Here is a 12682-nt window from a genome sequence, read left to right as displayed (position 1 = left end):
ACTCTCTCCAAACACGGCCGTATTGAATAGTGTGCAAATGTCTTTCATTTTCAATAGAAATTTCCTCAAGCTCAGTGGTTTTCAAAGGCTGAGCTGGGGCCCAAAGGTGGGTGAAGATTAAAACGGGTCCCCAAATTATGTCTTAGAAATGGTTATAGGCTGGGGTCTGTTGCCAAATCATTTCAAGTCCTTGTAATGTAAGGCAATGAATAAAGTACTACAGGCTGGTAGTAAAGTTTGTTAAATTAGCCAACACAGTAACCAAAAGCACCACAGACTCTTTGGAAATGTGCTTTTTTCATTGATGTTGTCAACTAAAGTACCGGTGAAGACAATGGAGGAGACTTGGAAGTTTTCTATGAGAGGAAAAGGAGCTAGATTCCTATTGACATTCTAGGATATGCTAACGAGGGATGTAGTGGAGGGGAAACCCACACCCACATTGATAGTATACATTACAGTAAATAGCTTCAAACTGAGGCAAGATTTATGAAGGTATTGTCTTTTGAGAAATGCTGTCCTGAAACCATTATTGATTTCTGTTTATATTTGTGGTTGATTTCCTTGTGATTGCTGACTTGAGGTCATAGTTTACCCACCTTTTTATTTGCCACTGCCTCGCTGACTAAGTAATATAGGAGAACACAGGAGTATGGGATGTAAAGTATATGCAACAGTAGTAAAGGAAAATTCTGAAACCTAGGGGACATGTTAAGGTACAGAGCCTATTTTTTATCCTTTTATATCACACAATACATTCCCTAATGTTTTGATTGTGAAGGTGAAAACACTAAACCAACTATACAGAGTTCTTTGAAAGACATGGTTTCGCTTAATAAAGTCACATTACATAATGCCATAAAATTAGCACAGATACTATAGGTGTTCAAGTGCTAGGTCTTTTGAGCAGTTGTGTTGACATACACAGTGCCGTTTGAACAAAGCTAAAATATATCTAGAGTATTCCCTTTGTATGCTAATCACTGGTATGCATATACAGGGAAAATAAAGTTATTTGCATTTAATGTGTGAAAAACAAGCACTTCTGCTCTTATTCAAACCCCCTACTGAGACTGAACTGTGTAATACCAGAAAAGATGAAGAAATGAACAGAAAAATAACACCCACAGTGCAGTCATATCAGTTGCCAAACCAGGCCCACTTGTCATACTGTACCTTTTTTCCGAGGGTTGCTTCTCTCTTTCTAAGGTTCACTCTAAATGGCCCCCTGCAGGTCCTCATTTACCACTCTTGAAACTGGCAGCGCGGGGTTCCTATCAGGAGTTCAGTTCAGTCATTGGGTGCAGAAAAATCCTACTTATCAAGTTTTGTCATGCATCTTTAAACTACCACCAATGCTTTTGCTTCTATGTTTGGGGAATAAATTACCAGCAAACATTTTTGCAATTTAAATACAAATGATTCCAAAAAAGTAAAATCAAAGTGGAGTGCTGTGCTGTCCTGTAGATGCATACAAAGAGGTGGGGCTAAGTGAGATAAAAGATCTAGCACTGTACACACTCATCCTCTTCTCGGAGATTTCCATCCATAACAAATGTTTTTGGATTGCTTTAGAAAAAAATCTCAAAATCCATTTTAAACTTTTGATAGCAAGTCATAAAGTTAGCCATGTCGAGAATCGTCTGTTTCCACTCTCAACAGACTGAGAAACAATTATAAATAACTTTGTATGATGAAAGGCTCTAGGCCTGGTAACATCAAAAAGTAGAACAGTAAGGCTGAGTGCACGATTTCTCAATTTATGACAATTGAAACATACCAAGAGATCCCGTTTCATCTTCTTTGCCTACGATGGGCATCCACAGCAGATTGTCCCAGAGTCCCTGTGTCTTGAGGTGGTGAGGTTGGTTAAGTAGTAAAACTCACTGTTTATTCAAATTATGGCAAATCAAACAAATCTTCGGTCTGTTTGGTCTTCCTGGCCTTGGACGGGTCTGTCCGGAGCAGAACTCAGCAGATTGTAAGAGCAGAGCAGAGTCGCAGTTTTGTCTCTACAGGTTGAGTACAAGCCAGCAGAGAAGCAATCTTCGCCAACAGTTCTGGCTGCAACACACACTCCCACAGAGAGTTAACTAACTGCCCCCAGAAGCCCAGACAGTGGCAGAGGCCACACACACACACACAGCGACACAGACAGAGGCACACACACACACACACACACACAATTCTTTTCTTTTATTATCCCTCACTCTCAAAGACTCAGGCTAAGTTTCCTGGCAACCAAGTAGTCAAAAAGCGTTGTGTTTGTGCGTCCAGGCCCTATCGCCTGTGTGTACCAGTGTGTGTGTGTGTGTGTGTGTGTGTGTGTTGCCTCTATTCACAGATTAGGCACTGGAGAGAAGCTTATCTTAGAGTAGGGTACAATTACCCCCTACACACAGATATACACCGTACATACGTACAAACACACACACCATAGCTACACAATACAGAAGAACATTAGCATTCTACTGCCAGTCATAAAAGTGTACATACTTTACAGCCACTGAAAAATACTGCTGTGGACCTGGACGCAAATAAAAGAAACACACAGCCAGAGTTTTATAACACTATTCAGATCCCTTTGTGAGGACATCCTCACAGTGGCTGCACCCTGTGGGTCACTCCCTGCTCTACTTACACACACACACACACACACACACACACAGCTAATGAGGAAAAAATACATTCAAACTCTCTTAGGGATTTCTCAAACTGAAACACATACATTGCCTGTATGAATGCAAGCATGCACACACACACACACACAGAGCTATACATTCAACACAAAGATTCTCTCTCTCGCTCTCTCTCTCACCCTCCAGTGACCAAGACTGATTCTTGCGTATGACTTAATGGCCTGGAATAACTTGAATTAGCTGATTACAGCGGTCGTCAACGGCGACAGGATCAGAAAATGAGGTCTCAGCAATTTCAATAATAAAGCTTTAAAAATTAACGCTTTCACAATTGGATTACAGCAACGCGGGTAGGAGCCAGTACAGAGCCCAAAATAGCCCTCCACAAATCCACCGTGGAGAATCCACTATTATATAGGGAGAAGAATGAACTTGCTGGAATGGGAAAAATTGGTAGGGATCTAAGTACCGGGAGGAAAGAGGTGCAGTCGAAGAAACAGAATGTAAGGGCAACTGACTGAAAATGAACCACTTTCATACAACAATGCAAGACAAATCTGAAGCGAGACCCAGTTTTGAAAATCTTTCCCAAATGTTGAAACTCATTTATTTGGAACACTTCACTTTGCGACTCAAAGCTTTTGTTCGACACACACATCATCATGTCTCGTTGCTCCGAGTCAGAGTGTGAGAGAAAGCTCAGGTCACAGTAGATTATTTACATTTGGTTGAAGGAATGTGTCCATGCCCGTTTTAGGGGGTCAGAATCAGAACAAGAATCAGAGAGATAGAGAATGTAAGAAAAAAAGAAAAACAGAAAAAGAGAAGCTACACATTTGCAGTTAAATACATTTGTGTAAACTTGACATATGCTACATCATAACTGGTTTGGCTTCTAACTCCTTATGATCTGGATGGAAATTCTAATAACTTGTTAACTATGTACTTAAAAATTCAAAGACCTGTATTTGTGCCTAGAAGGCTCGCACTTTGTACATTTTGTATTTTTCTTCGCCTATTGTCATATTAAGCGATGTCTCCCTTTAAATAGTGGATTATCTCCACTGCTAGCAAATTTAAAATGTTAAGAATTAATATTTCTGTAACTAACAAACATCAACAAACACAAAGTTACTGTACACCGCAAGCACCCGGATGGCTCGTGTGTGTCTATAATGCACTGAGTGAAGGAGCACAGGAGAGAAGAAGAGAAAAGGAAAAAACAGGAAAGAAAAGGAAAACAGACTGAACACAATTTCCATTATAAATGTCCTTACTTTTTCCAGACCTTACTTTCTTGACTGGATTTGAATATATCGGTTTGAAGTTCAATATGATGTATGCTGATAGTGGCAGGTAATATTAGTGTCAACTAGACTATACCATTCTAAAAGTGAATATTATACTTTACAACAAGAAATAACAATGACATGACAATGAATCTACAACTACACAAAATGTGATCATGTGCTTTGGGACTGAACACCAATTTTTCCCTTTACTTTTTCTGATTTTTGGTATTCCCACTTTTAAGGACGTGGAAATTATCAGTTTTTTTCATACTTTTCCAAACCTGCGTATTACTGAACAAAGTACTGAATAGAGGGGGAAACATATCAAGGAATCAAGAAGCATCAACTTAGGAAACGGATAAAAGAACAACATAAAAGAGTTAAAAGTCCCTGGCAATTACTGTCAAACGGATTCACTTTGAACCTCAAACTACCTGATCTCCCCTCAAAGCTATAAAAGTATAAATTATACAGCCCATAATAATAAAATGTCTTTACAAATTATAAAGCCTCATATCACCTATTCTCTGATAAAAAAAAAATAATAATAATAAATGTGTGTGTGTGTGTGTGTGTGTGTCTTCTTAGGCTTCTACACCACGGTCCTGAAGGCCCGCAGGATCATGTTAGTTTGGTGGGTGAGCCGGTTGGCGCTGACAAACACGTTTATCGCCCTGGAAACAAGCGTGACAGAGACACAAGGACACACACGTCAATCATATGGCAAAGAAACCATGGCAACAATATTAGGATTGATCCAGAACACACTTTGATCTGGCTGGAATGGAGAGCGTCAGGCTTCTGAGAATACAAGCGAGCGTGAATCCACGGGAAATGGGTCAAGGGAATTATTCAGCAATGGTGGATTTGATAGAAGCCGGCTTGTGATCAAACGACAGCCATTTACGTGGTGGTGACTGTGTGTGTGTGTGTGTGTGTATAACTATTTATGTGTTAGTGACTGCGTGTGCATGTGATCGACTGAGAAAAAGAAAGAGTGTGAGAGAGCGTGAGAGAGAGCATGAGAGAGAGAGAGAACGAGATAGAGAGAGAGAGAGAGAGAGAGTCCTAAAAAGAGAGAATTAAGTAGAAACGGTGTCTTACTTTCCATCTTTGAAGTAGGTTTTGAGAGTGTCGCTGAAGCTCTTGGAGTATTTCACAAACTCTTTCTTCTGCTGTTCCAGAGCCTAACCAATAAATACAGACAGCTTTTCAGCTTCAGTTATTTCACAGGCACTGTGTGTGTGAGTGTGTGTGTGTGTGTGTGTGTGTGTATACGGTGGGATGGGGGGTGAGTGCGACTGTGTGTTTGCCTCTGCACTTACCCGTCTATTCTGATGCTGGTATTTCCTGAAGACAGTGTTAACTGTGTCTAACAACTCCTTTATGGCACTGGCAATGTCTCTGTCGATGACACACACACACACACACACACACACACACAAATAACTAATGTGAAACAACTACATCTGAAAATCTGTCAGTTTTCATCAGGCAGCGATAGCCTGAAACTACAATTCTTTGATCCCGCTTGTGTCTCCCTTTCTTCCTCTTTTTATTCACAAACATCCTTTCACCTTCAACTTTTTTTCCCCTCGTCTGCACTTGAAATGTGCCGTTTCATAACTTTAATTTTTTAGCATTCCCTTTGAATTGATTTCATTTCTAAGCCTTCCGCTGGGTAAGTAACTTAAGCAGTGACTCACTAAGAGCATTGAATTTGATCAAAATAATGGCACATTGGGCCAAGAAAACAGAGAGTGTGTGTGTGTGTGTGTGTGTGTGTTGGCATGCAGGGATCTTACAGTTTTGCCATCAAATTCCATGACTATCCCAAGACATATAAAGCAATTTAGAGCAATTATAGAGCAAACTAATATCAGCATCTATGTTTGTGGTGGATATTTGAATGAACTACTGATTTGGTCTTGTGTTGGCTATGTAAACTTGTGACTCTGACATTACAGGGTTAGGGTTGACCAGCTGAAAAAAAATGAACCAATTTCCATGACGTGCCAAACCATCTGCAGGTGTGCCATTATCCATTACTTTAACACAATTTTCAAATCCTATGAGTGTTCCAGGTTTTCTGTGACAATAGGAATTTTGCTAATTTCTATTACACACACTTGTACTTGTGAGTACATCCCATTGATCTAGCTACTTCTAATTCTACCCCTAACCTTAAAATAAGCTTTTATCACCCATTGGGATGGCTGGAAAAAAATGTCCTCATGAGACATTTTCTGGCAATGTACTTAAGAGAGTTAGACTGGACCTCACAAGTAGAATTAAACCTGGTGCACACACAAAACATAAACACTGAGTTGTCTTACTTGATGGACTGTAGGAAGCGTACTCTGTCGTTGATCTCATCAGGTATTGTGCTGAGGATGTGTTTCAGAGCTCTGGCCCTCTCATTCAGCTCCTGGAACTCCACCTCCCGCCTGTTGATCAGGAACTCTGGACACGCCCACAGGATGAAACAAACAACAAAAACAAACAAAGCTACAGAGGATACTGAAATAAAGCAATTCATAATAAGGTCATATGTGAAAACACATGTCTACAGTACAGATGTCAAAAAACAACATGAGCAAGTGTACATGTGTGCGTACACACACACACACACACACACACACACACACACACACACACACGCACACACACACGTCAAAGTGACAGTGATTAGTTTGACAAAAGAAGGCAGGATTAAGGTAGAACTTGGGCTGTGCCTGGAACTATGCAGGAGGTACATTTAAAATTCATCCAAAGTGTGTGTGTGTGTGTGTGTGTGTGTGTGTGTGAATTCATTACTACCATCAATCACTGTACACGGCACAGGGAATTCAATTACAGAGGGGAAACGAAGGAACATTTGAGAACAGGAGAGGAGGGCTGATTAGTGGAGAAACAGCTCCACCCAGTGGACAGTTGGGCTAATGCAGCATGGTAATAAAACAGACTGGGGCATCACACAAAACCGAGCCAGGCCTGGCTGGCAAGTGTTTCCTGCCCTGCTGAAGTGTCCTTGAGCAACACAGTGAATCCCCACCAGCTCCAGGAGCTCTCATCTATAGCTTACTTTGTACTCTGTACCCCCTCTGCAGAGGGCAGCAAGCGAAAAGACAAATTTCTCCTTCAGGAGTCAATATAATATCATATAAGAACATGTAAAGTGCTTTTGCAGGGCATTAATATTAGCCAATTTTATAAGCTTTTCTTATTATTTACCTAAATTGTATGCTGGAATTGTTGTATGGCTGTCCTATGTTGTAGAAATTTGATTTGGGAAAAAGATTTTCCTCATCCTTGTCCTTACTGAGAACAGTGAACACACATCTCCCTCCTCCTCTGTCTCCACAACTTTACAAAACAAACACCAAGCACTCAACTCCCTACCTTCCACATCATCTGCAGCCATGCGAAGTAAAGACTCTGTGTAGTTGATTTCTAAGTTCTTCTTCTCCAGGATTTTTATAACGATGTCCTGGGTCAGCCCCGGGTTCTCCTTCTCTGCCTTGAGATACACACACACACACACACACACACACACACACACACACACACACAGTAACTGAGTGCACGTAAACCATGCTGCGCTGATAGTAATCACCGCCGGCCTCGGTGTGCTGTGGCAATAAAATCTATATAATCTACAAATCAATACAGAGTTGCTACAGTGAACTCCAAAATGATTTAGACAGAAAGGCTTTGGGCTCAGCTTGCCTCAGTAGAGTAAAAATGGTTGCGAGAAGGATGGCAGTGCACTCCACGAAATGTAAACAAACTAACAAAAGAAAACTACTCAATTTTTTTACCTTTATAAAGGCTGCTCTCAAGGTCTGCGCTGCTGACAAGTTGACTTTCTCCAACTGCAAGTTATGTAACACAGACACACACACATCATTAACACAAACCGCGACACACAGACACACACAGCTTAGCTCTTTCATGGCCCTTCTTCTACCCTGAAATTTCATTACGCAGAAAGTACATACAAGCCAGGCAACTTGCAATATCAAAAGATGACACTGCATTATTGTATTGTGAAAAAGTGTGTTCAGTCCATCTGTATTCTCCATCTAAACCTCAGGGGAATAGAAGTCTATTCTGGTATTGGGGAGCTCATCACTAGCATATCCTCGTAGTCCTGCCAATCTACACACCACATACTCGCAACTGTATTGGTTTGACTGACAATCTCATTCTATACCCCGTTTCCCATCTTGCTTCACTGAAAGTGTCACAGATAAGAACATTACAAAACACAGAATAAAAAAGTAAAGTATGGTTATCAACAGTCAGACATGTGGGATGAACTGACACAAGGAGTTGGGCTGTAAAAGGTTTGTTTCAAATTGTACTGTGTGTCAGCATTAGAACACAATGACCATGTACTCTGCATTACAATGAAATCTGAAATTAACGATTGAGTCCTACCAGCCGGTTCTACACTTCAAGTATCTGTGTGCTACCCATTTATGTACTACATAAAAAGCCTAGATTCAGAGTTTAAAAATGTTTTCTGTACAAATTTGTTTGTATTCTTTTTTGATAAATGAGGCCCATTGTTTTGTTTTGATTTGTTTTGGGTTTGTTTTCCTCAAGTACGTGATGTATTGTATGGGCCATTTGTTTTCTTTGTCCTGTCATTTTTGATGTAACGTTTGTTGACTCTGCATTGTTTAACCTTCTGTATATTTGATAGTTTTAAATTGTTGGACTTGTACCATTTTTTTGGGTGCTGTTTTTTGTTTAGCCTGAGACTATAAATTAAAATGAGCCTTTTCTGTTAAGTCTGATACATGTACAGGAAAGATCATTTGCATTGTCCCAGTAAGATAAACATACAAAATGAATAAAGATGAACTCCATCGAACTGCATGCGTAAGCAGAACAAAGAAGAACGAACCCAGAATCTACATAACTCTCTCATTAGGAACTTGAAAAAAAAAAGCATGCAAGAACACAGTCACATATACACACACAAACACAACCTCCACACATTAACAGTCACATATACAAACGCACAGAGTAACCATGTGTTAAAACCAGCTCTCTGGTCAATTCACTTTGTTAATTAACTAACAAACTGTGTATATGGGTCTCACTCATCCTTGCCATCTCTTCCTCCTCTTTTCCTCAACCTCTCCCTTCTAGATATCACCCCACTCTCTCCCTGTTTAATTTGGCTGGCATTATTTCTGTTCTGCTAGGGTGTAACCCAAAAGACACTCCACCCTCTCAAAATCCCATTCACTGTCAACCTGCACTAGCATTGTCACTAACAACACACGCCTTCCCTCTGCTCGACTTGCGTAGCTCCCGCCCATATTTCCTTCTTATACAACATAGCTGTGATTTATCCTTTTTTCCCCCCGGTAATTCTGTATTCTTTACCTGGTTAAAGACAGGATACATCACAGTATAGAGAGCCATGGAGACCATTGAGGTGGTATCGGCTTCATTCTTCATGTCTTCCATGGTCATCCTTGACCGATCAATGGCTGTGTGTGTGTGTGTGTGTGTGTGTGTGTGTGTGTGTGTGTGTGTTTCACCACATTCAATCACTCACAGAGAGTGACAGAATGGGAGCAGACAAGGACCTGGAAAGGAGGGGAGAGGAGAATAAGAAGGGGATGGTGATGGACAGACAGGACAGAAAAAGGAAAAGAGAAGATAAAAATCACACAATGGGTTAATAATACAATCAAGAATTTACCCCCCTAAATTTTGGGTATATTCATGCTGTACATTCTTCTTCATACTGTTCTTGTAGCGAGAAAGAAGGGAGGCAATTTGACTGGTCCAAGGTGCAGATGAACTTTTATGGCAATTCCCATAAACAACGCCTTCCATTCCTTCCCATAAAAAAATAAATAAATTTTGAATTGGTTGCCATGCTAACTCTTGTGGTAACCAGAGAGCTAGTTCCTAGCAATTTTTCCTTCTATGTCCGTTTTTTAATTGATATGCATGTATAGCCTACTACTTTGTAGAAAACCTTTCAGACAGCACACATGCATTGGTAATCGCAGAAAGCCATAATACTCAAGAGTACATTCTTTACTGTGCTTTTGGGTACGATGGTGACAAAACAGGCATACTCACAGCCGAGTAAGGAATGCAATCTCCAGTGTTATTTAAAATAAATTGGTGTGTTAAACAAAGCACATTGGCATACATATTCTATGGATTTTTACCTTACTCCTATCATAAGGAAGCCAGTGAATCCTGGAGGATATAATAAGAGGAAAAAATGACGATACCTCTTTAGCATTCTCATTGGCCTATGCTCTCTCTCTTTCAATCACATGCGCAACACACTCACCTGTGACTGACACCTCCAGGACCAGTTCTTCCTCAGCCACTACCCGCTGTCTTACACCTTTACAGTATCTAATAAGCCCTCATTCCTCATTCAACTTACCACACAACAGATAACTTATAGAACAGAGATTTCTGCGTGCTATTGGAGGGCAGGGACACTGACTTGCATACCAACTTTGTGTGTGTGTATGTGACCTTAGATTCCAATGAGTCACCGCCAGCCTACCTGACAATATGACGGAGTTCCTTTCCAACACCCACTATTAGCAGGGTGTTTAGTTTACTAGAAACTTGGCTGAACACTGTTCCAGGAGCAGTTTACAGTGTGTTGTTAAATCCAGTGCAATATAGATAAGGTCATCACTTTATCTTTATCTTCATAGTTAGGAAGAGAGATTAATTATCCTTGCTTGTGTAGTATTAAAATCTCATGTGTACGTCGCTTTGGATAAAAGCATCTGCCAAATGGGAAATTGTAATTGTAATTATATAGCCTAATCAAGTGTGGCAAGTTGCTTAGGCAGGTCACCTAGTAGTTAAAGGGTTGATGGTTCAATCTCTAGTGCCTAAGACACATATTCAAAATTAGTAACTGGCAGTGCTCATAAACAGCATTGCATCTCTCTATCTAATCTACAAATCAGTAGAGTTTAAAATGCAACCGTCACCCTTCAATGAAACCCAGGTCAAATTCTGGCTAGTGAGAATGATTTTGCACCAGCTCACCACTTAATAAATGGGCCATGGGCTAGAGGACTGAGCAAATTGTTATACCTGTCATGTTGTCCCTGGATTATCATTATTGGTGCTGTGTATGCCTTATTTCCACAGGACTAATATTTCTTGAATTATTTATGCAGACCATTACACATCCTCCTGTGTCAAGTACACAAGTTTAACCGTCTGACTAGTTACAACCACAGACTGTAAAAAGGCCACACAGCCAAATAGTTTTGCATGTCTGTCTGGCTCATTTCCATCTAGCTACTTTACAAATTGAGCTCAAAGCCACCAAGACACTTAAGACTCCCTGACAGTGACCTACCTAAGGTGAAGGCATACATAGGCATAAATGACATTGAAAAGATTTAAGCACCCTGATTTTGCTGTGGTGGTAACTTTGAGATCTATTAATTCAAGAAATTTGGTGTGCATTGGCCAGTGTAGCAATCACTAAGGGATACAAGACAGGACAAGTATGTATCAAGTAACGTTAATACAATCCCTACTTGAAACTGTTGGCACATACAGTACAGCGTACTGTCGGATGTAGGTAGTCCAATTTACATGTTCATAATCATTTATCCTAATCATTTAGCCTACAAGTCGAAAAGCACACCATCTACAATGCTTTGTGGTTACAGCTAATGACCTGACAGATGACGTTAATATGCTAGACAAGGTCCACTATCCAACACAAGTCCATAACTTAATCTGACTGACTGAAATTCATGTTGGTGATGGAGAGGGCTCATAATGACTGTTACTGTACGAGACTTACCTGCGAGCTGCCGCTGGTAAATCCAGGGCGATATACTAAAGAAGAGTGGCGATGTGTCGGTGAAACAGAGATGGATAAAGTAAAAAAACAAACAATAGCTATGTAACGTTGGCTTCGCCAGCTAGGTTAGCAGCTGTGAGCAGGTGATCAACAGAACTCCGTCCTTAGCTAACTATATTGCTAGCTAACGTTACGTGTTTGGTGGCAAAACAGTGTAACTATGCTAGCGTGGTAACGCCAGCTAACCGTCAGCTAAAGAAAATAAGAACGGTTGTTTCTATGGTCGTTAGATGTGGACGGCTATTAAATTCCCAGCTATTCTTGTTGTGGTTTGTATCTCATTCAGGAAGTTTTCTGCATGACAAAACTGTAGCCAAAGGCAAACACAGAGCCGGAGTGGGCGGGGTTTTAAAGCTGTCAGCTGGTATCGCACGAGAGGTGGGTTGTAGTTTTTTCGGGCAACTCTCCTCAATGCTGTATCATTATAAAGACCGTTACAATGGACTTCAAATCCCAAACACGTACACATTTATCTGTCTTTTTTTAACCTCCGCGACACAGAGACAACCGTGCTGGAGTTTAGCACTTTTCCACTTTTCGCAGGAACACAATGTAGAAAAACATGCACTCGGGTAAGTAGATAGAGTGAAATAACGACGAATACTGTGCTATTAAAACGAGCATAGCAGACAAAGACTCGAGGGTATCAAGATAGTTAACATCCTATTCCAACCCTTGTCCTCTAGACCGGAACAGCAGCCAGACGTCAAACGTCGAGAAACGTCAAATTAGAAATAATGAATGGCCAGCAAACCGGATAGCTAGCTATTACATACAGACGCTAATGAATACAAAACTTACAAGAATATTGATTTCTTACATCATGTATTACCATACTACGTATACGCCACACATTA

General features: G+C 40.5%; 1 protein-coding gene across 3 annotated transcripts; it reads right to left on the bottom strand.

The window, feature by feature from the left end:
- Positions 1-3218: 3218 nt before the first annotated feature.
- Positions 3219-12131, bottom strand: pdcd10a (programmed cell death 10a). Of its 3 annotated transcripts, none has more exons than XM_071896725.2 (8): positions 11766-12131; positions 9335-9540; positions 7753-7806; positions 7334-7451; positions 6268-6394; positions 5257-5335; positions 5036-5118; positions 3219-4605 (listed from the first exon to the last, which is right to left on the bottom strand). In XM_071896725.2, the coding sequence occupies exons 2-8, from the start codon at positions 9422-9424 to the stop codon at positions 4524-4526; spliced, it is 633 nt and encodes a 210-aa protein (XP_071752826.1). In that variant the 5' UTR covers positions 9425-9540; positions 11766-12131; the 3' UTR covers positions 3219-4523. The 3 variants fall into 3 exon arrangements, with proteins under 3 accessions (XP_071752826.1, XP_078140476.1, XP_071752902.1); XM_078284350.1 differs by lacking the exon at positions 11766-12131 and adding an exon at positions 10266-10282; XM_071896801.2 differs by lacking the exon at positions 7753-7806.
- Positions 12132-12682: the final 551 nt, after the last annotated feature.

The sequence above is a fragment of the Centroberyx gerrardi genome, chromosome 6 (assembly GCF_048128805.1).
Source record: "Centroberyx gerrardi isolate f3 chromosome 6, fCenGer3.hap1.cur.20231027, whole genome shotgun sequence".
In the NCBI taxonomy this organism is placed as follows: Eukaryota; Metazoa; Chordata; class Actinopteri; order Beryciformes; family Berycidae; genus Centroberyx; species Centroberyx gerrardi.
This window is presented reverse-complemented; position numbering and strand designations above follow the sequence as displayed.